This window comes from Symphalangus syndactylus, chromosome 18, assembly GCF_028878055.3.
Source record: "Symphalangus syndactylus isolate Jambi chromosome 18, NHGRI_mSymSyn1-v2.1_pri, whole genome shotgun sequence".
Lineage (NCBI taxonomy): Eukaryota > Metazoa > Chordata > Mammalia > Primates > Hylobatidae > Symphalangus > Symphalangus syndactylus.
In genome coordinates, this window is record NC_072440.2 from 65,961,329 (window position 1) to 65,989,020 (window position 27,692).

Genomic DNA, 27,692 nt, shown 5'->3' on the forward strand with positions numbered 1-27,692 from the left:
AAAGCCGCAGGGGCGGCAGCTCGCCTCGGGAAGACCTCTGACTGAAGGAAGAAAACGGGGCCTGGGACGCTTGCACGAAAGAACCCGACAAAAACCAGAGCCCGCACTCACTCTCGTACCGGGGAGGTGGACTTCAGGGAGGGTTATCTGGAGGAGGAATCTCTCAAAGTACAACACAGGAGAAAGACAATATCGCAATACAGAAATATATATTTTTTTTTTTTATTTTTTTTGAGACGGAGTCTCGCTCTGTCGCCCAGGCTGGAGTGCAGTGACGCAATCTCGGCTCACTGCAAGCTCCGCCTCCCGGGTTCACGCCATTCTCCTGCCTCAGCCTCTCCGAGTAGCTGGGACTACAGGCGCCCGCCACCACGCCCGGCTAATTTTTTTGTATTTTTAGTAGAGACGGGGTTTCACCGTGGTCTCGATCTTCTGACCTCGTGATCCGCCCGCCTCGGCCTCCCAAAGTGCTGGGATTACAAGCATGAGCCACCGCGCCCGGCCTTATTTTTTGTTTTATTATTTTTTTGAGACCGGAGTCTCGCTCTGTCGCCCAGGCTGGAGTGCAGTGGCGCGATCTCGGCTCACTGCAAGCTCCGCCTCCCGGGTTCACGCCTTTCGGCTGCCTCAGCCTCCCAAGTAGCTGGGGACTACCGGCGCCCGCCACCACCCCCGGCTGATTTGCAGTACAGAAATTTTAATAGGTAATTAGCTCTCCTAGCGTTATGGTGGGGAATACAGAGGGATGGTTGCCTGCCGCACCCTCCCCTCACTATTCTTCGCCTTCTTCAGCCTCAGTTTCCACGGCATCTATGCCCACCTCTTCATAATCCTCCAGAGCTGCCAGATCCTCGCAGGCCTCGGAGAATTCCCCCACTGCCATGCCCTCCCCCACGTACCGGTGCGCTAAGGCGCACTTAGCCGAACTTATGGTCCAGGCAGGCCCAGGCCTCCATGATCCAACACACGCCGCCACGAGACCTCCCTGCGACCCCGCCGGGTAAGCACTACCGCCCGGGCACAGACGAGGCAACGGAGGCCTCGAGAAGAAAAGCAGTTTCCTCTGCCTTTTGGCAGAGCTGTGCATGCTGAGCCGTGGTGTTGCTCAGCATGCACACCACCCGCTGCACTTTGGCCCGGTCTCCCACAGGGACCACCGTGGGGGGCTGATAGTTAATGCCCACCTCTCAGAGATGGGCAGCATAGAATGAAGTTTATATTGGCCTCAGAAATGGGAGCTCATTAAAAATTAGAGCTGTGGACCAGTTCCAACACTGTGTTTAAGAATTGGTTTTATATTTTTTGGCATTATCTGTTATCTATGGACAATTAATATCCTTTGACGACTTTTTTCTTTTTTTCTTCTCCTTTTTCCTCCTTCTCCTTCTTCTTTTTTTTTTTGTTGTGGTTGAGACAGGGTCTAGCTCTGTTGCCCAGGCTGGAGTGCAGTGGTGCAATCTCGGCTCACTGCAACCTCCCCCTCCCAGGTTCAAGCAATTCTCCCTCAGCGTCCTGAGTAGCTGGGATTACAAGCATGTAAGATGGAGCCCGGAAGACGGAGATTTCAGTGAGCCGAGATTTCGCCACTGCACTCCAGCCTGGGCTACAGAGCGAGACTCTGTCTCGGAAAAAAAAAAAAATTATTACCCATATTACCCATACAGTAAAACACATGAAAAAGAATGAGAACCCTGTCTTGGGATATAAATACATCCAAGGTGTATTGTATACTTCGTAAAAAGAAAAGTGACTTGAAGTCTATGTATTTATGTGTAAAAAAATCTATGTAATAACATACACAGGCTAGAGCTTTGGGCAGCTAGGGTAGCATCATGCTGGAGGAGGACAAACGCCTGCTGAGGTGGTGACCCTGCCCTGCCCTGCCAAGCACGTAGCAGTTAGCACCAACTAGATACAGACAGACTCCACAGGAGTTGGAAGGGGCAGAGAGAAGGGTTCGTACCCTGATCAGGGAGTGTCCTCCCACAACTCTTAAGACCAAGCCAATCAGCCCTTCCAAGTGGGAGTGCTGCCAGCTTTCTGTTTACTGTGACCACCTGTGTGCAGTGATTGGGTCTGTCACCTACAGGAAAGGGACATACATGTCTCCTGGCCACTGTCAACATCACCTGTATAACAAGAGATTAATATGCCTTGAATATGTACAGAACATTTTTCGAAGGACAGAGCAGCTCTGGGGAAGAAGAGGACTTCAGCTTTTCAGTCTTCTGCATTCTTTTAGTATTTTGCCACATATCAGGTTTTGTTTTGTTTTTTGAGACAAAACAGGGTCTCACGCTGTCACCTAGCCTTGAGTGCAGTGGTGTGATCTCGGCTGACTGCAACCTCTGCCTCCTGGGTTCAAGCGATTTTCCCGCCTAAAGTGATCCGCCCGCATCAGCCTCCCAAAGTGCTGGGATTACAGGTGTGCGCCACCGTGCCCAGCCCATATCAAGTTTTTGTTGTTTTTTTTTTTTTTTTTGAGATGGAGTCTTGCTCTGTCATTCAGGCTGGAGTGCAGTGGCACAATCTCGGCTCACTGTAACCTCCACCTCCTGCCTCAGCCTCCAGAGTAGCTGGAATTACAGGCAACCGCCAACATGCCTGGCTAATTTTTGTATTTTTAGTAGAGATAGGGTTTCACCATGTTGGCCAGGCTGGTCTCGAGCTCCTGACCTCAGGTGATCCACCTACCTCGGCCTCCCAAAATTCTGGGATTATAGGCGTGAGCCACTGACTGCACCCAGCTTTTTTTTTTTTTTTGAGATAGGGTTTTGCTATGTTGCCCAGGTTACAGGGAAGTACAGTGGTGCCATCTTGGCTCACTGCAGCCTCAACCTCCCGGGCTTAAGCAGTCCTCCTGTCTCAGCTTCCTGAGTAGCTATAGCACTACAGGAAATGTGCCACCATGCCCAGCTAATTTTTTATTTTTTGTAGAGACAGGGTTTTGCCATGTTGTCCAGGCTTGTCTCAAAGTCCTGGGCTCAGGCCATCGACCCAATGGATTACAGGTGTGAGACACTGTGCCTGGCCAGCATAAGTACTTTTATAATAAAAAAACCCAAATGTTCTTTTTGTTTTTTTCTAAGGGTCTTGTTCTGTCACCCAGGCTGGAGTGCAGTGGCGCAGTCATGGCTCACTGCAACATCTGCCTCCCAGGCTCAGGTGATCCGCCTACCTTATCCTCCCAAGTAGCTGGAACTATAGGTGTGTGCCATCACACCCGGCTAATTTTTTGTATTTTGTGTAGAGATGGGGTTTCACCATGTTCCCCCAACAGATCCTGAACTCCTGGACTCAAGCTTTTTTTTTTTTTTTTTTTTGGTGAGAGAGGGTCTCACTTGGTCACCCAACCTGGAGTGCAGTGGTGCAATCTTGGCTCACTGCAACCTCTGCCTCCTAGGCTCAAGTGATCCTCCCACCACAGCCATCCAAGTAGCTATAGGTGCGTGGCATCATGCCCGGCTAATTTTTTGTATTTTTGGTAGAGATGAGGTTTCACCATGTTGCCTAGGCTGGTCTCGAACTCCTGAGCCCAGGCGATCCACCGACCTCAGCCTCCCAAAGTGTTGGGATTACAGGCATGAGCCACTCGGCCCAGCCCCCAAACGTTTTTAAGCATGGAAAAGACTCTTTGAAAATAGCGTGTCTGAGGCTGGGTGCAGTGACTCATGCCTATAATTCCAGCACTTTGGGAGGCCAAGGTGGGTGGATCACTTGAGTTCAGGAGCTCGAGACCAGCTTAGCCAACCAACATGGTGAAACCTTGTCTCTACTAAAAATACAAAAATTAGCCAGGCGTGGTAACGCATGCCTGTAATTCCAGCTGCTTGAGAGGCTGAGGCAGGAGAATTGCTTGAACCTGGGAGGTGGAGGTTGCAGTGTGTTCCATTGTACTCCAGCCTGGGTGACAGGGCGAGACTCCATCTCAAAAAAAAAAAAAAAAAGCAAATGGTTGTTAAAGAACGTATGGTTGGCTGGGTGTGGTGGCTCACCCCTATAATCCCAGCACTTTGGGAGGCCAAGGCGGGTGGATCACCTGAGGTCAGGAGTTCAAGACCAGCCTGCCCAACATGGCGAAACCCCATCTCTACTAAAAATACAAAAAATTGGCCAGGCGTGGTGGCTCATGCCTGTAATCCCAGCACTTTGGGAGGCTGAGGTGGGCGGATCACGAGGTCAGGAGATCGAGACCATCCTGGTAACACGGTGAAACCCCGGCTCTACTAAAAAATTAAGGCTCACGCTTGTAATCCCAGCACTTTGGGAGGCCGAGGCGGGCGGATCACGCGGTCAGGAGATCGAGACCACGGTGAAACCCCGTCTCTACTAAAAATACAAAAAAATTAGCCGGGCGTGGTGGCGGGCGCCTGTAGTCCCAGCTACTCGGAGAGGCTGAGGCAGGAGAATGGCGTGAACCCAGGAGGCAGAGCTTGCAGTGAGCCGAGATTGCGCCACTGCACTCCAGCCTGGGCGACAGAGCGAGACTCCGTCTCAAAATAAATAAATAAATAAATAAATAAATAAAATAAAATAAAAATAAAAAACATTAGCCAGGCATGATGGTGGGCGCCTGTAGTCCCAGCTACTCGGGAGGCTGAAGCAGGAGAATGGCGTGAACCCAGGAGGCGGTGCTTGCAGTGAGTGAGATCATGCCACTGCACTCCAGCCTGGGCGACAGAGTGAGACTCCGTCTCAAAAAAAAAAAAAAAAAATTAGCCGGGCATGGTGGTGGGCCCCTGTAATCCCAGCTACTCAGGAGGCTGAGTCAGGAGAATTGCTTGAACCGGAGAGGCAGAGGTTGCAGTGAGCCGAGATCATATCACTGCACTCCAGCCTGGGTGACAAGAGTGAAACTCTGTCTCCAAACAAACAAAAAAGAATGTATGGTAAGTCACACTAAAACTGACAAAAAGGAACTTAGAGCAAAGAGAATTCAACAAGGTCGATGTGGGGCTGGACTATCTTCTGAGGGGACAGGAGAGGCTGTGACTTTTATCTCCCTACAGACTAGCCTCCCTACTGTCTCACAAGACTTAGTTACAACAGGAAACCTCTGCAGAGCATAGCATCTCCCACAGTGCCTGCCAGCTAAGGATGTCTTCACCTTCCAAAAGTAACACCAATTGAAAGAAAAATTTCTCTACTCAAGTTGAAAGGCTTAATAATTAAGATACAGAATGGAAGGTTTCACCTCCTACCTGTAACATCTAACATCTAAGGTCTGTAATCCTCCTATGTAACATGTAATGAACATTCCAGGTTGGTGTAACTGTTGTAGATTTTACCCTTCTTTTTCCTTTTTTTTTTTGAGAGAGTCATGCTCTGTTGCCTAGGTTGGAGTGCAGTGGTGATCTTGGCTCATTGCAATCTCTGCCTCCCTGTCTCAAGCGATCCTCCCACCTCCGCCTCCCCATTAGCTATGACTGCAGGCATGCACAACCACACCCGGATAATTTTTATCTTTTGTAGAGACAGGGTCGCACTATGTTGCCCAGGCTGGTCTTGAACTCCTGGGTTCAAGTGATCTTCCCACCTTGGCTTCTCAAAGTGCTGGGATTACAGGCATGTGTCACTGAGCCTGGCCGATTTTACCCTGTTCTATGAATCACTTTAAATCTGTCAACTTAAAGATGATTTACATCAACATGAGATGAAAAATAGAGATGATCTGTGTCAAGGTGCTGTAAAGTGGCTGAGAGAGGGCCAGACAGATTAAAGAAGTTATGTGCATTCAGAGGCAAGTTATGGCCATTCCGGGTGGGAAAAAGAAGACACATACCTGTGACTTTCTCATATCATTTCAATCTGGAATGATCCTGGAACTTGCAACTCCTCAAACACCTTAGAACTCATTGAGACTTATAAATGTGGGATCTATAGCTTTGCCTAATGTGGGAAACCACTGTAGATAAGGGCTCTTAACTAACCATAGGGCACAAAGTTGACCAACACAGGTGTGGTGAGGCATTTAGCCTAGTCATCACAACAGATCTTCGAGCCTGACATTCTGTTATTTGGCTTCCAAATACATGGTACTTTTCTCTTGGTAGACAATTGACTGTAAGCATAGCTAAAGGAGCACCAAATCATCAGGCTGATTGTGTGTGAGGCAGAGGTCTCTGCTTGGTTTGGAGAAAGGGCAAAGACCTGCCTTTGGTCTTCACGGTAAACACTGCACAATGTATTTAAAAATCTTTACGGAAATATTAGTGTTGCCCAAAATTCAGTGACAACAGGTGACCAAGATGATGTAAAGTGTAAAAACCACTATTTATAACACAAAAAATGATAACATAGATCCTGACAAATTACTAAAGTGAGCAGTGGAGTAATGTGGAGGACAGACCAGGACCTGCAGTCAGATAATCTCTGATTTCTCTCTGCATCACTTGCTGCCTGTGAGGCTTCAGACACCTAAAGCTATCTCAGCCTTTGTATTCTTTTCTTTTTTCTTTCTTTTTTTTTTTTTTTTTTTTTTTTGAGACGTAGTCTCGCTCTGTCGCCCAGGCTGGAGTGCAGTGGTGCGATCTTGACTCACTGCAAGCTCTGCCTCCCAGGTTCATGCCATTCTCCTGCCTCAGCCTCCCGAGTAGCTGGGACCACAGGTGTCCACCACCACGCCCAGCTAATTTTTTGTATTTTTTAGTAGAGCCGGGGTTTCACCGTGTTAGCTAGGATGGTCTCAATCTCCTGACCTCGTGATCCGCCCACCTCGGCCTCTCAAAGTGCTGGGATTACAGGTATGAGCCACCGCGCCCAGCCTCGGCCTCTGTTTTCTAAAGTGTAAGATGCTGGTAATATTGCCCCATGAACTTTAAAGGGTAGCGGTAAGATATGAGGGAACATAAAGTATTTGGTAAAGTATAAGGAGGTAGGAAGTAAGTTACTAAAATTACTCTCCTTGCAACCTAGCTGACGTGAAAAGGGGTTGTCTTCACAAAGGATGTAGGCCTTCAGGGGCAGCATTATTCTGCAGGTCTGCTGCTTCCTGACAGCACAAGGACTCCACATCACCCAGTCCTACCTTAAATCCAATCAGACACCAGTCCACAAACTGGTTGGTGTGCTTGCTCTTGATGGTGGCGACAGCCGCACTGACATCTTTCAGGACCACATCCCCTCTGTACAACATGCAGCAGGCTGTGTACTTGCCATGGCGAGGGTCACATTTGACCATCTGATTGGCTGGCTCGAAGCGGGCACTGGCGATCTCGGCCACGGACAGCTGCTCGTGGTAGACCTTCTTGGCTGAGATGATCAGGGCGTAGGTGGCCAGGGGGAGGTGGATGTGGGGGTACAGCACCAGGTTGGTTTGGAATTCTGTCAAGTACACAGTCAGGGCCCCATCGAATCACAGGGAGGCCATGATGGAGGACACGATCTGCCCAATCAGACGACTGAGGTTGGTGTACCTGGGACACTCGATGTCCAGGTTGTACCGACATGTCATAGGTGGCTTTGCTGTTGACTGTGAAGGCACAGTCAGAATGTTCCAGGGTCGTGTAGGTGGTCAGGATGGAGTTGTAGGACTGGGTCATGGCCGTGGAGACCTGGGGGCTGGGTAAATGGCAAACTCCAGCTTGGACTTCTTCCTGTAGTCCACGGAGAGCCACTCCATTAGCAGAGACACGAACCCAGAGCCGGTGCCACCCCCAAAGCTGTGGAAGATGAGGAAGCCCTGCAGTCCCGTGCACAGATCCGCCTGAGAGAAACCAGACAACGTGAGCCAATGCCCGTGGGAGCCACACCACCAACCTCCACCAAGCCGGGGCCAAATCTCTTTGCCTCTGAGAGTTGATACGGATTCAGACCATCCATAATGAACACGCATTACACTCTGAAGCAGAGAAAAGCAGACAATACATATCTATGCACAAATCACCACGCACACTTCATAGTAAGACGTTGCAGAGGTCCAGGAAGGCTGGTGTGAAGAAATACACAGAAGAAAAATGGATGGACTAACCAGAGCGCTCAGCCAGCCTGCTGGCCTGGCACCGGTGGCTACAGACACTTGTTTAGCACCATGGAGAGCTCCCTGCACAGAAGCAACTCAGGGCATTGCCCCCTCTACCTGAGAACTAGACTCAGCGCCCAGCACTGGATTTCATAATACAGGTACTCAAATACATGTGCTTTCCTCTTTACTCAGACACTTCTAGGGCTGGCAGGGTCAGACAGTAATCCCCCACTTTGTGGGGAGGCCCTGTTTTTGCTGAACAGCTCAAGGGTAGGAAGATTCTTTCTTCCACACACCCCTGCAACTGCTAATGCTTGTTCTGTGTGACCCTTGCAACCGTCCTATGTGGTAGGTGCTACCATTGCCATGGATCAAGTGGGGAGGCACAGATCCAAGCTCCTTCACCTCTCAAGGGAGTCGGGCCCTCCCACAGATCTCTTGGAGAAAAAAAATGGCCTTGCTGGGCCTGTCGATTTCCAGTCCCCACCCACCTCCCTCATGTACATGTGTCTGTTTGTGAAGCCTTCATAGCACCTTAGCTTCCAGGCCCTCCATCCCGGTTGCCTCTCTGGCACTTGCCCTTTTACTGTGCAGGTCCAAAGAGACACCTATATTCAGTTTGTCAAAGTCTGAAATAAGCCTGTCTTTTAATTTCACTGACTCCCAGTAGTAATTTTTTTAGAAGGCAAACTGCTTCTCTGGCAGTTACACTCCAGGGCCAATTCTCAAAGGCCAAGTCTGGTGCCACCCCACTCCCTCTAAGCTGCTTGATCCAGATGAGAGCTTATGAAACGCTGCCGAAAAGAGTTCTCCTGGGGCATCCATTACAATACAGATTCACCAGCATTCCCCTAAGAGTTTGGTTCAGCAGGTCCAGGGTCAGCATCTGCATGCCTAACCCAGGGTCCCAGCTGATCCTTACTATTATTAGACCATTTGAGGAGGCAGGTAGAAGTGTATATTCCTGGCAAAGCAAACACTCAGGGACATGAGAGTGATGAGACCAAGGAATCCCAACCATGTCTTCTACCTCACCTGGAACAAAATCTTTACCCTTTTTGCCACGGCCTACAGCCCTGCAGCCCCCTCTGTCCTCTCCACCTCACAGGCTGGCCACGCTTCCCTGGCTCCCTAGCCTAGTCACACTGCTGTCCGCCAGTCTGGGAAACAGGCCCGCATGCTCACTGTTCCTCTGCTTGAAATGCTCTCCCTCTGATCTTGCCATGGCTGACTCCTTCCTACTCTGCACATTTCAGCTTAAATGTCACCTCACAGAGGCCTCCCCAGCCACCTCTTTAAAGCAGGGGGTCCCCATTCTTCTCTAGAAGCATAAACTTTCTTTTGCAGTGCCAATAATTACTGAGAATGATGTTGTTAACATTGTTCCTTGAGGTCAGGAACTTGGTTTTGTTCAAGGTGGATCCCTGGTGGCTAAGTCAGTGCCCAGCACATACAGCAGCGGGCAATGAGATATTTGTGGAAGGAATTAAGAGTTCCGTGTGGCTGGACTGGAAGAGGAGTGGGGCAAGGTGGGGTGTGGGGAGCAGGAGCCAGAGCACATGCTCCCTGGCGATGTGCAGTGCGGTCCTGCCAACCCCCACCCACCCCTGCCCCAGGAAGCTGAGCTCTCACGGCCATGGTGCCCTGGGCAGGCGTTACCTGCTTGGTCATTCAGCTGGTTATAGCTCAGGTCCAGGGACTTCAGGTCTGTGTGGGCCAGGAGTTCGGCAAGGTACTGGGCTGCCTGCTCCTCCAGGCCATTCCTTGACAGCTGCATCTTCCGCATGGCCTGGTTCACAGTGAGGGCGGCACAGAGGGCCTGGACTCCTGCCACTCCCAGCTGGTTCTCCAACAGGTCCACATCTGGGGGATGGAGCCACTCCTTAGCCAGTGGGATGCAAAGCCAGGTACCACCCCCCCTCCTCCCTCTTCTGCCATCCCCCAAACCTCCAGGTCTGAGGCTGAGGAAGGGGCCTTACAGGTTAACTGTCCCGGGGTTGCATGGTGGCTCTGGCTCCCAATGGCCGGGTCCCTTCTGGCCCCTGACCTTCCCCTCCCTGTGTGCCCACGAGCTTCTGTGTCAAGCGGTTAAAACCGCCTACCTCCTGGTATTGTAGAGACTGCTGTGGCACCCCATCGATGATTGTGTCTGGCAGTGATATCACCACCCACTTTAGAAGCCCTCACAGCCCCATTCCCAGGATTGGCAATAATAGCCCAGGTGGCTGTGCATGGAGCACTTACATGGGTCACACACTCTGCTGATCACTTCAGCAGTGCATTTCACTTCATGCTCACCACAGCCCCAAGCCTATGAGGTCTTGTGGGGGCCATTTCACAGATTGGAAACTGAGCTGCTTTCATAGGTCACCCCATTTTCTCAGTGGCAGAGCCAGCATTTGGATTCAGCTTCAATGAACTCCCACCTTGCCCACCCCTTTCTTGAACTCTCTCTATTGCAGGACTTTCCACCCTGCATTCAGGCACTGGGAGTCTCCCATGTGCAGGGCAGGGCAGGAGAATGGTTGCCAGCCAGCAAGGAAGGAGAGTGGTGGGGTGGGGTAGATGAGGAAGAGACTTGTATCCAGCATTGACTGCACAGCAGAGGGTCTAACTCCACCCCACATACCCCCTCCTGTGATGAGGCCCCTCCTCTATCCACCAGCAACACCAGCAGGCCCCAGGTGACACAGCCCAGCTTTCGGGGGTGGAGGCACATCCCTGAGGAAAGGGAGGACTCACGCCTACCCACTTGCCCCAGGCCCAGCACCTACCGCAGATGCTGCTGCTTTTGCTCAGGGCACCTGCCAGGGCCTCTGTACCTGTCCTATAGAGCCCACTGTCCCAAAAGTTCAGCCACTTGACATATAGATTGGAGCTCAATGAGGAAGCCAGAGCCCAGTCCCCTGGGACAGACAGAGCAAACACACTGGTCACTATCCTGGCTCATGGTCCAGGGCTCAGACCGCTCCACGTCCTCCACCTGGAAAGTAACCCCCTTTCCACCTGCTTGAGGGACACCTGCTTCTCCTTTTAGGCCCCACCTAGGTCTCCCCCACCCCCACCTCTCCCAGAGGCCCCAGCAGGTTAGAAGCCTGAAGGCTCCCCAACCCTTAACGCCGTCTGTCATAGCATCAATCCCATCTGTCTCCCAGATGTCGAGGGTAGGGCATGCCTGGCACAGGCAGAAGCTGGGGAGTATAGGGGACAGACTCGGGGGCACTCCCATGGCTGTTGTCTCCTGGGGCCTCTCCTTGTAAGTCTGGACCCAGTGTCCTTCCAGTGGTACCTGGGGCCCCAGGCCACCGTGCAGCAGGTTCAGCTCTGGGGCGCTCCCTTGGTACAGAAAGCAGAAGACGGGCACAACGCTATGGATCCGGCAAGACCTCAGGTAGAGGGTGTCCCCGCCCAGTTCTCCAAGTCCATGGGTGCCTGGTAGGAGACGGGGGGATGAATGTGAACCCCTGCATGGCTATAACCACCTGCCTCCTCCCCTGCCCTGCATCACTACCTGGCCTATTTTTTGCCTCTAGAAGCACTGCTTCCTATGCTCCTTAGGACCACTGCCCCCATATGACAAATGAGAACATCGAGGCTAAGGCAACGCAGATATTTTCCTTAAAGTCATACAGCTGTCAGAAGAAAGCTGGACAACCTGGGCAACATAGCGAGATAAAAAATTATTTAAATTAGCCAGATGTGGTGGCCCCCTGTAGTCTCAGCGACTCAGGAGACTGAGGCAGGAGGCTCACCGGAATGCAGAGTTCAAGGATGCAGTGAGCTATGATCCTGCCAATGCACTGAAACCTGGGTGACAGAGCAAGACCCTGGCTCTAATAAATAAATACATAAAGTCCCACAGCTAGTGGTAGCTAATCCCACCAGAGTCAGGCCTCTACCTGTCTGATGCCAAATTGCACACTGTGTCTTTTAACCTGATGGCAGACCACAAATGTTTTGTGAATATTTTCCCCAGGGAAAAAAACGGAAGTAGTTCTAAATTCTATACATCCATTAGATTAGTTTTACCTGTGGATTGGGAAAACCTAGCTCTGATTGCATTTCAGGGCGGGACAGCCTTTGGTGCACTGTCTGGCGGGATTTTCCATTTTAACCTCCTAGAAGCGCCTTCTCATGGTAAAGTTCCTGATGCCGCCAGGAGCTTCGAGGGGAGGGCAGGGGGCTGGAGACGCCCCGCAGAGGGCTACGTGCCCTGCTGGACAGGGGTCTCCTGCTTCCTCGGTCCCAGACCACCTCCCACAACCCCTGCGGGAGAAGCCCCCAAGGGGAGGAGACGGGCCTGGCCCCTGCCCCGAGCACCTTCCGTCTCTAGGTCGGAGTCCGAATCAGCCTTGGGACCCTGCTTGGCCTCGGGGACCCCTGCAAGACGTCCACAGGCCGCCGTCGCCTCTTCCTCCTGCTTTTCATCCTGCCCAGACCTCTCGCAGGAACCACTCATTGTTACGCCCCTTTCGCAGCCTCAGACCCTGAGGCGGAGACCGCTTGGCGCCTCACCTAGAGCGCTGCCCGGGGGATGTGGGCGGAGTCTGCGGCTGCGCTGACCAATCCAGTGTGGCGTCCATCGACTGGCGTCGGCCACTGCAATTAGCGACGCGCTCCCCCGCGGCGGTCGCCCCGGCAACCCAGTGCTGTTGGTTGCCGTAGAAACCGTGACTCACCTGCGCTGAGGCTCCTCCCCTGAGAGGATAAACTGCAGGAGCCACGGGCCATGCACTGGTCTGGGCGCCTTGTGGGCATTTTCCCTGCCTTCCTAGGGGGTTCCAGCATCGCCCCCCTTTCGTGGACTGGGCAACACGCCTGACTCCAGGACTTGTGTTGTCCTCACTGCACTGGGGAAGGTGGCGGGGGACAGCTTTTCAGGAGGGCCTGGGGGTCACCCTCTCACTCTGTGCCTCTTAGTTATCTTGCATGCTCTGGTCTTTGCATACGCTGCTCCCTGCACCAGGAACCTCCATCCCCATCTTTGTCTGCTTGTCGGACTTCAGAAATCTGCAAGGGTCAGCTTAGAGGTCACTTCTTCCGGAAGCTTTGCTCAACACCCTCCCCGCCCTGCTGCTGCTGCCCTCAGGCCGTCCTCTCACAGCACTGTTGACAGCTGTCCGTCCCCACCCTCCCACCACCTCCACTCCCACCCCAGGAAATGAGGCCAGAGGGCAGGGGCAGAGCTGCTGCTGTTCTCTGTGTGCCAGGGCCCAGCAAAGGGAATGTAGGGAGGGTGGGAGGTGCAGGGCAGCTGGGGTTAGGGGTTGAGGGCTGGGTGTTGGAGGCTGGATCCTGCTTTAGTGGAAGTGTCCCTTTAACAGCGGCTGGCCTGGCCTGGCTCGGGCCCTGCTTTGCCTCCTGTTCAGCTGTGGCTGCAGCTGCCATGCTGACTCATGTGCCCGCAGCTAGCAGGAGCTGGCAGCATGGGCTCCCCAGGGGCTACGACAGGCTGGGGGCTTCTGGATTATAAGACGGAGAAGTATGTGATGACCAGGAACTGGCGGGTGGGCGCCCTGCAGAGGCTGCTGCAGCTTGGGATCGTGGTCTATGTGGTAGGGTAAGAGAGAAGAGCTTTTGGCCAGGCTGGAGGGGCAAGGGAAGAGATGGGGGATGGGGCTTGGTCCTGCTGGGTTGAAGTTGAGGGTTGGGCTGTTTAGGGGCTGGAGGGGAAGGGGGCAGATTGGGACGGGGGGCAGGCAGGGAGAGCTAGGCGATACAAGACAGGAGAGCAAGAACAAGCTGTGTGTTTGTCCTGTGTGCCCACTTGCCTCCTTCCCAGGCCCCCACCCAGGGGGCACAGGACATAGTCCTTAACATCTTTGAGAGCTGGAGCACTAGGTCCCCAGAGAGACCACCAGCTGTATCTCCAGTCAGGAGAGTCTGTAAGGGGGAAGCTGGATCTAGTCAGGTTGGGGGTGGGTGCTGGCTGGTGAAGCTGATTGTTTGAGGGTACTGGCTCTCTGATGCATGGCTGGAGCTTCTGTCTCATTCAGGGGGTCTGGAGTGGGAAGCGAGGCCAGAGAGGAGGTGGGGCCTTTGACGTTGGGCTGGGAGCCTGTAGGGTGTGGGGAGAGAACTGAGCATGTAGGGCCCAGCTCCGCCCCTGTCACTACACGCTGGGGACACACCACACTGCCCAACTTCTCCTCCCCAGGTGGGCTCTCCTTGCCAAAAAAGGCTACCAGGAGCGGGACCTGGAACCCCAGATTTCCATCATCACCAAACTCAAAGGGGTTTCTGTGACTCAGATCAAGGAGCTTGGAAACCGGCTGTGGGATGTGGCCGACTTCGTGAAGCCGCCTCAGGTGGGGGCCCTGGTATTGCTGATGGGGGGGCAAGTCCTTTGCCCACTGACAGCTTGAACACCCGCCATGCAGCCAGTGCATGCGAGAGAGAAGCATGTGATGCCAGAGATGGCTGCAGGTTCTCAGGAAGGGCTTCACAGAGGAGTGGCGCCTGGACAGGACTTTCAGGGATGTGTAGGATGTTTCGGGGTGGAAAAAGGGGCCAGTCGAGAAGCCAGGCTAGGGTTGGGCGCGGTGGCTCACATCTGTAATTCCAGCACTTTGGGAGGCTGAGGCAGGTGGATCACGAGGTCAGGATATTGAGAGTATCCTGGCTAACACGGTGAAACCCTATCTCTATTAAAAATACAAAAAATTGGCCGGGCATGGTGGTGGGCACCTGTAGTCCCAGCTACTGGGAGGCTGGGGCAGAAGAATGGCATGAACCTGGGAGGCGGAGCTTGCAGTGAGCCGAGATCGCACCACTGCACTCTAGCCTGGGCGACAAAGCGAGACTCCGTCTCAAAAAAAAAAGAAGCCAGGCCACAGAAACTGCATTTCCAAAGACTGCCAACAGAAAAGAAGGGAGTATCCGGGACTAATGGCTTGAGCTTGAGAGTGGTGTGAGGTGCTGGGGCATGGAACTTCATGTAGCCCTGCTCCCTGACCTGGAGCACTGCGGTCAGGTGCTGCTCCTCCCCTCTTCTTGGCTGCGTTTTCCTCCTCCCTCCACCCAGCTCATCGCCAGCCTCAACTGCCACTTCTGTTCTTCTGATGCCCAGGGTGTATTCCCAGTGATCGATCACCTGCCCAGAGCACAGCTGTCTTCCAGGTGCACACCCACATGTCCAAAGATCAATTATTTCCCTCTCCTGGCATGGCCTCTGTGACGTCCACTAGTCACGATGGCTGTGACATCCACTAGTGCCTCAGTCAGACTCGTGACTCAGCCTTGACCCCTTCCTGTCCCTTCCAAGATTTTTCACCACTACCCATGCCATGCCATGCATGAGTATAGCCTCCTAGAGGGCCCTTAGATGCCCCTCTCGCCTCCTCCCTACTGCTCGGTGCACACCACACAGCAGCCAAGCTGAACTTTCACACCAGGCATCATGAGAGCCTGCAGCCCCTGCTTCTACCCTCAGGAATTCCCCCAACCCTGCCCATGACGGTGTCCACACTTTCCTCCCAATCCTAATGGCTGCCACTCCCAGCACCCTCTGGCCAGCCCTCACCTTCCCTTCCTGGGCATACGTTCCCCAAATTCACAGTGCTCTCACGAGCAGCACTAGAGGGTCAGCCTTTCTTTCCAACGTCCTCGGCCACCTGTTGACCACAGACACAGCTTTCCCTCTTCTCCTTTGGCCCCTGCCATGCCAGTGCTGCTGTGTGTCGGATGGGAGACTCACCTCTTCTCCATCCTAGGCAGGTGCCGGGCCCAGCTCTCCCCTGGATCTTCAGTACTAGAAGCAGCAGGCTGTTGGAATATTCTGGTTGAAGCTAGGCGCGGTAGCTGGAGCATGTAGTCCCAGCTACTTGGGTGGTTGAGGCAGGGGGACCTCTTGAGCCCAGGAGTTAGAGGTTGCAGTGAGCACTGATCACAACACTACACTCCAGCCTGGGCGACGAAGTGTAATCCTGTCTCTAAATACACACATACGCACACACGCACACACACAAATTTTGGTTGAGACAAGAAAGAAACTTGTCTCAAGAGATGGACACGGGCACAAGGCTTCCTGGTCTCAAAAATGGCCAGAACCGCTGCCAGCCTCCCATCTCTGCTTCAATCTGCCTTACGGGGGGACAGGGTTAATGACTTGATGGGGCCAACATCCCTTCCGTCATAAACCAGGCTGCTAGCTTCTGGTCTTTCCAGTCAACGCAAGCCCAGCCAGGCCAACCTTGAGACTTGCCTCCTAGGGAGAGAACGTGTTCTTCTTGGTGACCAACTTCCTTGTGACGCCAGCCCAAGTTCAGGGCAGATGCCCAGAGGTGAGTTTGCCCAGGATCCTCCCTGCGGGCCCCTTGTTCCTCTGCCAGCCCCCAGTGGCCACCCGTGTTTCCCTTTATCCTTCCCAGGTGGCTGAAGGCTCAGCATGTGCTCAGTGTCCCCCAGGCACTGGGCTTCATCTTTTCATGAATCATTATGTTCAGTCTTCACATATCCCCTGCGTGGTAGGAAGTCCTGTGATCCCCATTTCAGAGGAGAAGACTGAAGCTCAGTGAGGTTGAGTCACTTTCTTAAGGCCTCCAGGCCTGTGGGTGACAGGACCCTGAGCTCTGGGCAGCAGCAGTTCCCATGAGGTGTCCAGGCCCTCCCCATCCTGGTCCTGCCTCCGGGTACTCTCCAGGTTGATAGTGTGACACTCAGAGCTGGGCACATGCTCAGGGAGGCTGTAATAGCAAGAGCCAAGCTGGAATATCACCTTCCCTTCTCTGTGCCCAGCCTCTATTAATATGTCCTGAGGCAGCTTTCATCTTTGTGGGCTAACACAGCACACTGTTGCTCATGGTGAATTCAGGATTGCTTATGATTTCTGGATAGTTTTTTTGTTTTATTATTATTATTATTATTATTTTTGAGATGGAGTCTTGCTCTGTTGCCCAGGCTGGAGTGCAGTGGCGCAATCTCGGCTCACTGCAAGCTCCGCCTCCCGGGTTCACGCCATTCTCCTGCCTCAGCCTCTCCGAGTAGCTGGGACTACAGGCGCCCGCCACCACGCCTGGCTAATTTTTTTGTATTTTTAGTAGAGACGGGGTTTCACCGTGGTCTCGATCTCCTGACCTCGTGATCCGCCCGCCTCGGCCTCCCAAAGTGCTGGGATTACAAGCGTGAGCCACCGCGCCCGGCTTTTTGTTTTATTTTTGAGATGGAGTTTCGCTCTGTCACCCAGGCTGGAGTGCAGTGGCGCGATATCGGGTCACTGCAAGCTCTGCCTCCCAGGTTCACACCATTCTCCTGCCTCAGCCTCCAGAATAGCTGGCACTACAGGCGCCTGCCACCACGCCCAGCTAATTTTTTTTTTTTTTTTTTTTTGTATTTTTAGTGGAGACGGGGTTTCACCGGGTTAGCCAGGATGGTCTCCATCTCCTGACCTCGTGATCCATCTGCCTCTGCCTCCCAAAGTGCTCGGATTACAGGCGTGAGCCACCACGCCCAGCCTGATTTCTAGATAGTTTTTACATCAACCGTGGTCAAGCCAGAGTCCCCCACTTTGTCCTTCTTCATTTCTGATCCAGAAATGCTGATTCTCCCCCAGACATTTCACCTCCCCTTGCCCGGGGATGTCCCTGGGATCCTGCATCTGCCACAGAGCACGCTCATTCTCTCCAGCTGTGAATTTTGTTTGAACTATTGTGACTCAGGACATAGTCCTAAAAGTTTACCTCCACAGTGACATCTTTAAGCAAATCCATCATTTACCTGCCTCCCGGGCTGGAGGGTCATTGTGCAGACACCTGTCCCCTGAGCCCTGGTGGCTGGTCCTAGCACAGTTGCTGGAGACATCCCATGTCCGTAGTTGGAACTATGCACAAAGGATTGCTTACTCTTTTTTTCTTTCTTTTTTTTTTTTTTAAGATGGAGTCTTGCTCTTGTCCCCCAGGCTGGAGTTCAATGGCGTGATCTCAGCTCACTGCAACCTCCGCCTCCCAGGTTCAAGCAATTCTCCTGCTCAGCCCCTGAGTAGCTGAGATTACAGGTGCCCGCCACCACGCCCAGCTAATTTTTGTATTTTAAGTAGAGACGGGGTTTCACCATGTTGGCCAGGCTGGTCTCGAACTCCTGGCCTCAGATGATCCACCAGCCTCGGCCTCTCCCTGTTGGGATTATAGGCGTGAGCCTGCTGAGATCAGCTTGGTCGAGGAGACCCAAACCCAGCGGTGCTAAAGGAATTGACACACACACAGAAATATAGAGGTGTGGAGTGGGGAATCAGGGGTATCATAGCCTACAGAGCTGAGAGCCTCAAACAGATTTACCCACATATTTATTGACAGCAAGCCAGTGATAAGCATTGTTTCTATAGATTATAGATTAACTATAAGTATTCCTTATGGGAAACAGGGATGGGCTCTGGCTGGTTATCTGCAGCAGGAGCATGTCCTTAAGGCACAGATCGCTCATGCTATTGTTTGTGGTTTAAGAATGCCTTTAAGCGGTTTTCCGCCCTGGGTGGGCGAGGTGTTCCTTGCCCTCATTCCGGTAAACCCACAACCTTCCAGCGTGGGTGTCGTGGCCATCACAAACATGTCACAGTGCTGCAGAGATTTTGTTTACGGCCAGTTTTGGGGCCAGTTTATGGCCAGATTTTGGGGGCCTATTCCCAACATGAGCCACTGTGCCCAGCAGGATGCGCTTACTCTTAGTGAACCCACACAATGTCCTTCTCTTTCTTAATGCTCAGGTGTCTATTTAATGTTCAGTTTGTAGACTGTTCTGAAATTTGGCTGGATCCGTGGGTCTGTGTTTTTCAGAATCTGTGCAATTCCTCTTTGTCTGCAACCACACTCTGGCTCTTCCCATGAAATGTCAGGGCTGGGTCGTAATTATCGGATCTGACAACCTGGCTTTCCCAGAAGGCCAGAGTTCTGCCAGCTCCTCTCAGGGTCCTGGTGCCTGATCCCTCCCTTACATGCACCATGCTTCTTATAGTGTCACCTCCCTCAGCAGATACCGCTGAGCCTCCCCACTGGGCCAGAGGGCTAGCTATGCTAAATTCACAAAACTCCATCTCCCATACTTCAAGGACCACCTGCATGGACAGTCCAGCCAAGGTGGCAGGTCCTATGATGGGACAGAGGCTGTAGGTGGGGGACCTAGGGCTGCACTTGAGCAGAATCTTTTTTTTTGTTTGTTTGTTTTTGTTGAGACGGAGTCTCGCTCTGTCGCCCAGGCTGGAGTGCAGTGGTGTGATCTCGGCTCACTGCAACCTCCGCCTTCTTGGTTCAAGCGATTCTTCTGCCTCAGCCTCCCAAGTAGGTGGGACTACAGGCACACACCACCACATTTGGCTAATTTTTGTATTTTTAATAGAGACAGGGTTTTGTCATGTTGGCCGGGCTGGTCTCGAACTCCTGACCTCAGGTAATCCGCCCACCTCGGCTTCCCAAAATGTTGGGATTACAGGTGTGCCAGGCCAAGCAGAATCTTAAGAAAAAGGTGAGGAGAAGCTGGCGAGCAGGTGGATTTGGTTGAAGCAGGATGTTCACACAGACGGGGCTTGGTGGATAAAGACCCTGAGCTGTGTGAGGTGAGGTGCCTTTAGGGCTACCTGCCACTGAGTGGAGCTGAAGTGAAGATTTGGACTGGGGTGGGAAGAAGGTAGTTCAGGGTTTCAGGGGCCCCTGTAAGCCCCACTAAGGAGCTAAACTTTTTGTTTGTTTGTTTTCTTTTCTTTTTTTTTCCTGTAGCGATGAGGTCTTGCTTTGTTGCCCAGGCTGGTCTCGAACTCCTGGGCTCAGGCAATCCGCCCGCTTTGGACTCTCAAAGTGCTAGGATTACAGGCGTGAGCCACCGTGCCTGGCAGGAGCTAAACTTGATTAGAGGAACAGAAGAGAGCCACACGTGGGCTCAGAGGCAGGGAGCTCAATCTCCTGCACATTGGAATGCACCACTTGGGCTGCTGGGCATAGGTGGATGAGGGTAGGGGGAGACGTGGGGGCCCCACTGGTGGTCACTGTGGCGTCTAGTTGGAGGAGATGGTAGCCCAGCTGGGGTGAAGAGGAGAGGCAGACACAGGACATAGGTAGGGACAAAAAAGCAGAGCATGTGGCTCTGCACCGATCTCCACCCAATCATGACGACCCTGTCTTTCAGAAAGTCCCACCGCCTCTTTCTGGCTTCTCAGAGGCCCTCAGCCTTCCTTGCACCCCTGGTGCTGGTGTTCCTCCTGCTGCCCCTGAGCTGAGTGCCCAGGGCAGCCGTGTCCATCCTCAGCTGGGGCAGGACTGTGCCTGGGAGAGTGCCGTCCTGCTTCAATACCCACGCCCCTGTGACTCTAGGGCCCTGATCTTTGTCAGCCATGTCCCCATGCCGGGTATCAAAAACTCACCTTCCCAAGGTATCTTCACCTTCCCTGATCTGTCATCCAAATTGGACCAGAGGAGCTAGACCTGGAAGAATCACTTCCGCGTCCACCAGGGACAGAACTGTCAGGAGGGAAGGGGCAGGGTGCGTTGTCTCATGCCTGTAATCCCAGCACTCTGGGAGGCTGAGACAGAAGGATTGCTTGAGGCCAGGAGTTTAAAACCAGCCTGGTCAACATAGCAAGACTCCATCTCTACAAAAAAAAATATTAAAAAATCAGCCAGGCACAGTGGTGTGTGTCTGTAGTCCCAGCTACTGGGAATACTGAGGTGAGAGGATTGCTTAAGCCCGGGAGGGCGAGGCTGTAGTGAGCCATGATCATACCATTGCACTACAGCCTGGACAACAGAGTGAGACCGCATCACTAAAAATAAACTTTTTGAAAAAGGAGGAAGGCCGGGCGCGGTGGCTCACGCTTGTAATCCCAGCACTTTGGGAGGCCGAGGCGGGCGGATCACGAGGTCAGGAGATCGAGACCACGGTGAAACCCCGTCTCTACTAAAAATACAAAAAATTAGCTGGGCGTGGTGGCGGGCGCCTGTAGTCCCAGCTACTCGGAGAGGCTGAGGCAAGAGAATGGCGTGAACCCAGGAGGCGGAGCTTGCAGTGAGCCGAGATTGCACCACTGCACTCCAGCCTGGGCGACAGAGCGAGACGCCGTCTCGAAAAAAAAAAAAAAAAAAAAAAGAAAAAGGAGGAAAGGGGTCTCCCTTTGTCTTTGAAATACAGCACTGTACCTTCATCTGGCCAGAGCATTGCTCCACTCCCTCCTCTGACCACCTCCTTTTATTTGCCCCCTCCAGCTTTCCTGTGTGGCCCCACACTCAGGGTACTCTGGCGGCGGGGTGGTGAGGAGGTTTAAGGTGGGAAGGGGGCCTGTCCTTTCCACCTTGAACCTCCTTGCCTTTGAGACTGGGCTGTGGAGGGGAGACATCCCCTGTGCCATTGGTGACTGCTCTCTCTCCCACCTCAGCACCCGTCCGTCCCACTGGCTAACTGCTGGGCCGATGAGGACTGCCCCGAAGGGGAGAGAGGCACGCACAGCCACGGTAACTGTGGGCTTTGTCTTCCAGTGCCCCCAGCAGGGTGGGAACCGGGCTGGGATCCTGGGTGGCTCCCGAGTGCAGGCCCTGCTCGCCTCTGTCCCTGCATCTCTCTTTCTGCCAACAACCCCCTGGCTGAAGCCCTCCCCAGGCCTGTGGAGATTTGAAGGTCTGGAGTTCATCTTTTGTTTTCTAGGCGTAAAAACAGGCCAGTGTGTGGTGTTCAATGGGACCCACAGGACCTGCGAGATCTGGAGTTGGTGCCCAGTGGAGAGTGGCATTGTGCCCTCGTAAGTGTCCCCACAATCCCCCACCCCCACTGGCACAGGGCCCCAGGCCTGGCAGAGGCCATCACCTCCCTTCCACCTGCAGGAGGCCCCTGCTGGCCCAGGCCCAGAACTTCACACTGTTCATCAAAAACACGGTCACCTTCAGCAAGTTCAACTTCTCTAAGTAAGCAGAGTGGGTCTCATCTGCCCCAAGACCCTCCTTGTCCCCTACCTCTTCTGACCTCTCCCACTCCTCCCAGGTCCAATGCCTTGGAGACCTGGGACCCCACCTATTTTAAGCACTGCCGCTATGAACCACAATTCAGCCCCTACTGTCCTGTGTTCTGCATTGGGGACCTCGTGGCCAAGGCTGGAGGGACCTTCGAGGACCTGGCGTTGCTGGTGGGTCCCGAGTTGGGGGCAGGGTTCCTAGAGGGCTCTGGGAGAGGGTCCCGGGCCCACCTACCGGTGGAACAGCTATGTGCTATGTGCAGGGTGGCTCTGTGGGCATCAGGGTTCACTGGGATTGTGACCTGGACACCGGGGACTCTGGCTGCCGGCCTAACTACTCCTTCCAGCTGCAGGAGAAGAGCTACAACTTCAGGTGAGGCCTCACTGCTCCCAGTGCCCAGCTGCTGTGCCCATCGCCCTCTCCCTGTGGCGGCCAGGACAGACCACACCCAGGCCCAGCCCTCTAGATATTCCACTACATGTGCAAGGGGGTCCCAAGAGGAGGAGAGAGCTGTTCTCAACCCCATATCCTCCAGCACAAGCTCCATCCTGCTCCCCCAAGTCCTGAGCCCTCCACCCCATCTGTCCCAGGCCCCTGTCCAGCTCAGGCTCCTCACTGCCAACCCTTCCTCCACCCTACCCCGCTTCTATTATCTCCCCTCCACAGCAATGGGGTGTTTCATTTTTACTTTCTCCTTCTCCCCTTCAGCTTGTTTTTTTTTTTTTTTTTCAAGACAGAATCTCATTCTGTCACCCAGGCTGGAGTGCAGTGGCCCGATCTCGGCTCATTGTAACCCCCGCTTCCTGGGTTCAACCGATTCTCCTTCCTCAGCCTCCTGAGTAGCTGGAATTACAGGTGCCTGCCACCACTCCCAGCTAATTTTTATATCTTGGGAGAAATGCGTTTTCACGATGTTGGCCAGGCTGGTCTCAAACCCCTGACCTCAGGTGATCCACCCACCTCAGCCTCCCAAAGGGCTAGGATTACAGATGTAAGCCACCGTGGCTGGCCTCCCTTTACTAAACTTTTTTTTTTTTTTTTTTTTGAGACGGAGTCTCACTCTGTCGCCCAGGCTGGAGTGCAGTGGTGGGATCTCACCTCACTGCAAGTTCCACTTCCCAGGTTCACACCATTCTCCTGCCTCAGCCTCCCAAGTAGCTGGGACTACAGGTGCGTGCCACCATGCCCGGCTAATTTTTGTATTTTAGTAGAGACGGGGTTTCACCATGTTGGCCAGGATGGTCTCGATCTCTTGACCTCGTGATCCACCTGCCTCAGCCTCCCAAAGTGCTGGGATTACAGGCATGAGCCACCATGCCCGACCTTTTTTTTTTTTTTTTTTTTTAAAATGGAGTTTTCACTCTTTTGTGGTCCAGGCTGGAGTGCAATGGCATGGTCTTGGCTCACTGCAACCTCTGCCTCCTGGGTTCAGGTGATTTTCAGCCTCTGCCTCCGGAGTAGCTGGGATGACAGGCATGCACCACCACGCCCAACTAATTTTTGTATTTTTAGTAGAGATGGTGTTTTGCCATGTTGGCCAGGCTGGTCTCTAACTTCTGACCTCAGGTGATCCGCCCACTTCGGCCTCCCAAAGTGCTGGGATTACAGGCATGAGCCACCATGCCTGTTTTTTTTTTTTTTTTTTTTTGAGACGGAGTCTCGCTCTGTCGCCCAGGCTGGAGTGCAGTGGCGCAATCTCGGCTCACTGCAAGCTCCACCTCCCGGGTTCACGCCATTCTCCTGCCTCAGCCTCTCCGAGTAGCTGGGACTACAGGCACCCGCCACCACGCCCAGCTAATTTTTTTGTACTTTTAGTAGAGACGGGGTTTCACCATGGTCTCGATCTCCTGACCTCGTGATCCGCCCGCCTCGGCCTCCCAAAGTGCTGGGATTACAAGCGTGTGCCACCGCGCCCGGCCTTTTTTTTTTTTTTTTTAGATGAAGTTTTGCTCTTGTTGCCCAGACTGGAGTGCAGTGGCCTGATCTCGGCTCACTGCAATCTTTGCCTCTCGGGTTCAAGCAATTCTCCTGCCTCAGCCTCCCGAGTAGCTGTGATTACAGGTGCACACCACCCCACCCAGCTAATTTTTGTGTTTTTACTAGAGATGGGGTTTCACCATGTTGGTCAGGCTGGTCTCGAACTCCTGACCTCAGGTGATCCACCTGCCTCAGCCTCCCATAGTGCTGGGATTACAGGTGTGAGCCACCGCGCCTGGCCTCAAGGTTCATAAATTGCATTTATTATCATGTCTTTGAGTCTTCTAAACAGATCTGTTGGATCCTTCTGCCACCGAGTGTCACCTCGTCATGCAGGCAGGCACACACGGCCACCAGGCCTGGGGATGATGCCCCTCAACATAGCTCACTGCACCCCATCTGATCTGGCTTCCCCAACCTCCCCAGCCCTTCGAAACCATGTGGGGCTGGCTCCCACCCACATCTTGTTCCCCCGACCTCTGTGCTGGCAAACCACCTGTGTGTATGTTCCTCCAGGCCCAGCCTCATGTTTCCTCCAGGAAGCCTACCCCAGTTCCCAGGGAAGAGTGAGTTCCCATCTCTGGAATCCCTCAGCCCTGAGCCTGCCCCTTCACATCCCCCGCTGCTGGGTCTGTTTAGGGACTCCTCTGTCCCTCGTCCTCTCAGCAGGCAGGGAACTTCTGAGGGACAGGTCTTCCTTTGCTTTTTCTGTTTTCTCACCAATTACACAGGGCTGAGACCCAGGACTCAGGCTTGGGCTGGGGGTTTATAGAGTCAATTGACAAGCTGGACAGAGGCCTGGCAGGGCCAGCCCACCTGGGGGTGGGCAAAGCAGGTCACCAGAGCCTTCTTTCCTGCCCACAGGACAGCCACTCACTGGTGGGAGCAATCGGGTGTGGAGGCCCGAACTCTGCTCAAGCTCTATGGAATCCGCTTCGACATCCTCGTCACTGGGCAGGTAGGCACAGGTAGGGGTCAGGCCGGGGATGGGATGGGGCAGGCAGACGGGGCTGGAGGAGGCATGAGGCCGACAGTCGTGGGCTGAGAGGTTCAGCTCAGATCTCTCTCAGGCAGGGAAGTTCGGGCTCATCCCCACGGCTGTCACACTGGGCACCGGGGCAGCTTGGCTGGGCGTGGTGAGTGTGATCACTGTGGGCACCTGCAGGCTGCTGTGAGTGCCTCTGACTAGGGTGTGTCCAACGCATGCTGGAGCTTCCAGTGCCTGCACATTGAGTCTCGGGGTGCAGACTGGGGAGGTGGCAGGAGAGCAGGCTCGGGGGCTGGAACATGGGTTGGCCCTGCCTCTCCCAGGTCACCTTTTTCTGTGACCTGCTGCTGCTGTATGTGGATAGAGAAGCCCATTTCTACTGGAGGACAAAGTATGAGGAGGTGAGCTGAGGTCACTCTGCTTGGACTCTGGGTTCTGCCACACTTTGGAAGATGTTGGCTGGATCCCTGACCTGCTGTCCTCGTCTGCAGGCAAAGGCCCCGAAGGCAACCGCCAACTCTGTGTGGAGCGAGCTGGCCCTTGCATCCCAAGCCCGACTGGCCGAGTGCCTTAGACAGAGCTCAGCACCTGCACCCACGGCCACTGCTGCTGGGAGTCAGACACAGACACCAGGATGGCCCTGTCCAAGTTCTGACACCCACTTGCCAACCCATTCCGGAAGCCTGTAGCCGTTCCCTGCTGGTTGAGAGTTGGGGGCTGGGAAGGGTGGAGCCTTGCCTGGGGATCTCAAGGATGCGGCCCCAGCATGGAGGATTGGGGGTAGAATTCCACCCTTGAACCCCAGCAGACAGTCCCTCCCCTGACTCCCACCTTGGCAGGGTGCTGCCTCGGGGAGCCACAGAAGTCGGCTGTGTTTTGAGACGGCAACAGAACCTGACCCGTGGAGACTGGGAGAGCCCAGCAGGCACCTGTATTGCAGGGCTGCGACTGCATGTGGCAGGGGCTTCTGCTGCGTCTGGGCCTGGAGGTCTCTCTGTCCCCAGTGTTCCTAGCAGAGGTATGCTTACCAGTTGTCAGCACAGACCCTCCTGCTGCCTGGGTCCTGGCCCTCCTCCCCCATCTGCACCCCCATCATAGGTAGAGACCCCACCCTCCCATTGGTCCTACATGGGGCTGTGCAGCTGGAGCCAAAAAGGCAAGGTACAAAGAGGAGTGATGGGGGAGGGGGATTGTTCCAGCTTCTCTGGTGCTGTGATGCCCCAGGAGAGTCCTAATCTAGGGAATGGGGTGGAGTAGGCAGATAATCCACCCCTCTATGCCCCAGGCAAGGGCAGAGCATGTATCTTGGGCCCACACCTGCTCAGTTTATGAGGACTGGCTGCTTTCCAGTGGTAGCCCTTTTGCCACGGAGGGCTGGGAGAGAGAGCAGAGGGTGGCAGGGCTAAGTTGGTGATCACTGGGTTCTTCAGGACCTTCTATATCCCTCCTCAGTGACTCCCCCGCCCAACCCCTTGGAATCTTTCCTCCAGGCTTCCTGAGAGCCCTGGGGGTGGGAGGCTGTGGGAGGCTGTACAACTGAAATTCACTTCAGTCCAAGTCATACCTAGGAAGCTGTCGGGGCAGCTGCTCGAGGGAGGCCCTGACTCTGATCCCAGGCTGGGTGGAGTGGCTGGAAAGAATGGTTCCAAACAACAACACTGAGATCTCCCTCAGGCTGGCCAGGTTTTGCAGCTGGAATTCTCTTCTTGGTCCCAGGGTGGGGCAGGCCGGGGCAGGGAATTCCAAGTGTCCATCCCAGGGAGGCAAGGGGCTGCTTTCCACTGTGGGTACCTGGTGATCAGGGCGTGCTGTGGAGGGCCAGGGGTGGGGTTGAGACTGGGCTGACATCTGGAATCATCTGCCACCTGGAGCCTCAGTAAAATGCCTAGGGTCCCTGCTGCCTCTCAATCCCCAGAGCCATGTCCATGGGGAGGTGGGCCTGAAGGGCTAAGGTGGGAGAGCGTGGCCCCTAAGGCCTGGGTATCCAAGGGGGGGCACATGCACCTGATTCTTCTTGGGGCCCAGAGAAAGCTGATGTCATGGCTGGACAAAGTCACGGAGTAAAGCCAGCAAAGCCACCCTCTTCCTGTGTAGTCCTTACAGGCATGACTGGAAAGTTGGGGGGGTCTATGGTAGACATGGCACAGCCATGGGGAGACCAGTGGGGCAGTGTAGGGTGGACTTGGGGACCCTACCCCCGAAGACTGAGGCCCTGCAGCTACCAGGTGGGCTAGAAGGCAATGGAACAGGCCTGGGCACTTGTGCACCCATGGAGGAGCATGAGGGCCACACTCTTTTCACCTCAAAGCCCTTGAAGAGTGGGCAAAGACAGCAAGAGAGCCGCAGCCTGGGCCCGAGCTCAGAAACAGCTGTTGCCTCAGTCTGCGCACAGGCGTGCACCCCAGGGTAGTGCCTGCAGGGACGCATGTGTCCCTGTGGGAGTGCCTGTGCCAGGCAGGCCTCAGGCGCATGCCACGCTCAGAACCCTGCTGCCCTTTCTAGGCAGCCTCCTTGGGGCCCAAGCTCTGCTCCCTGGATCTGCCACCTAGCAGACATGGGGAGCCTGACCCCATGGCTGTCATGGAACCCTCCTTGCCTGGTATGTGTGGCTCCCCTCTTCGCTGGGCACCTGGATCCAGGCCCACTTGTGTCCCTGACTCAGGGTGGTCCCAGGAATGGCACCTACTCTTTGGAGAGCCCCAGCATCTTTGATATGGATTGGAGACAACTGCCTGGTTCCCTGGGGCAGGTGAAGACTCGGTGCCACAAAGAATGCCACAGTGGATATGCCAGCAGGCCACATGGCTGGCCAAGCAATTATTATAATGGATCCCTTGGGCTA

The 27,692-nt window shown here is 54.1% G+C and overlaps 1 protein-coding gene and 1 pseudogene across 9 annotated transcripts; one reads left to right on the plus strand and one right to left on the minus strand.

Annotated features, from left to right (window-relative positions):
* Positions 1 to 606: 606 nt before the first annotated feature.
* Positions 607 to 12,351, minus strand: LOC129467687 (tubulin alpha-3 chain-like; annotated as a pseudogene).
* Positions 12,352 to 12,429: 78 nt separating this feature from the next.
* On the plus strand, positions 12,430 to 26,933 carry P2RX6 (purinergic receptor P2X 6). Of its 9 annotated transcripts, none has more exons than XM_055252330.2 (12): positions 12,431 to 13,523; positions 14,121 to 14,271; positions 16,174 to 16,245; positions 21,315 to 21,390; positions 21,581 to 21,674; positions 21,757 to 21,837; positions 21,914 to 22,059; positions 22,168 to 22,257; positions 24,727 to 24,820; positions 24,933 to 24,998; positions 25,174 to 25,251; positions 25,342 to 26,933. In XM_055252330.2, exons 1-12 carry the CDS (start codon positions 13,360 to 13,362, stop codon positions 25,646 to 25,648), a joined length of 1,419 nt encoding a protein of 472 aa, XP_055108305.2. In that variant the 5' UTR covers positions 12,431 to 13,359; the 3' UTR covers positions 25,649 to 26,933. The 9 variants fall into 9 exon arrangements, with proteins under 9 accessions (XP_055108310.2, XP_055108305.2, XP_055108307.2 ...); XM_055252331.2 differs by having other exon boundaries at positions 12,433 to 13,523; positions 21,914 to 22,055; positions 22,148 to 22,257; XM_055252334.2 differs by having other exon boundaries at positions 12,434 to 13,445; positions 21,914 to 22,055; positions 22,148 to 22,257.
* The last annotated feature ends 759 nt before the right edge of the window (positions 26,934 to 27,692 follow it).

What these genes read in the sequence shown, in the direction of transcription:
- P2RX6 (XM_055252330.2), top strand. Translation starts at nt 13,360, where the DNA reads ATGTGCCCGCAGCTAGCAGGAGCTGGCAGCATGGGCTCCCCAGGGGCT. An exon ending in GAGAAGAGCTACAACTTCAG is followed by an intron (nt 22,258 to 24,726) that starts GTGAGGCCTCAC and finishes TCCTGCCCACAG; the next exon opens with GACAGCCACTCACTGGTGGG. An exon ending in GGGCAGCTTGGCTGGGCGTG is followed by an intron (nt 24,999 to 25,173) that starts GTGAGTGTGATC and finishes TGCCTCTCCCAG; the next exon opens with GTCACCTTTTTCTGTGACCT.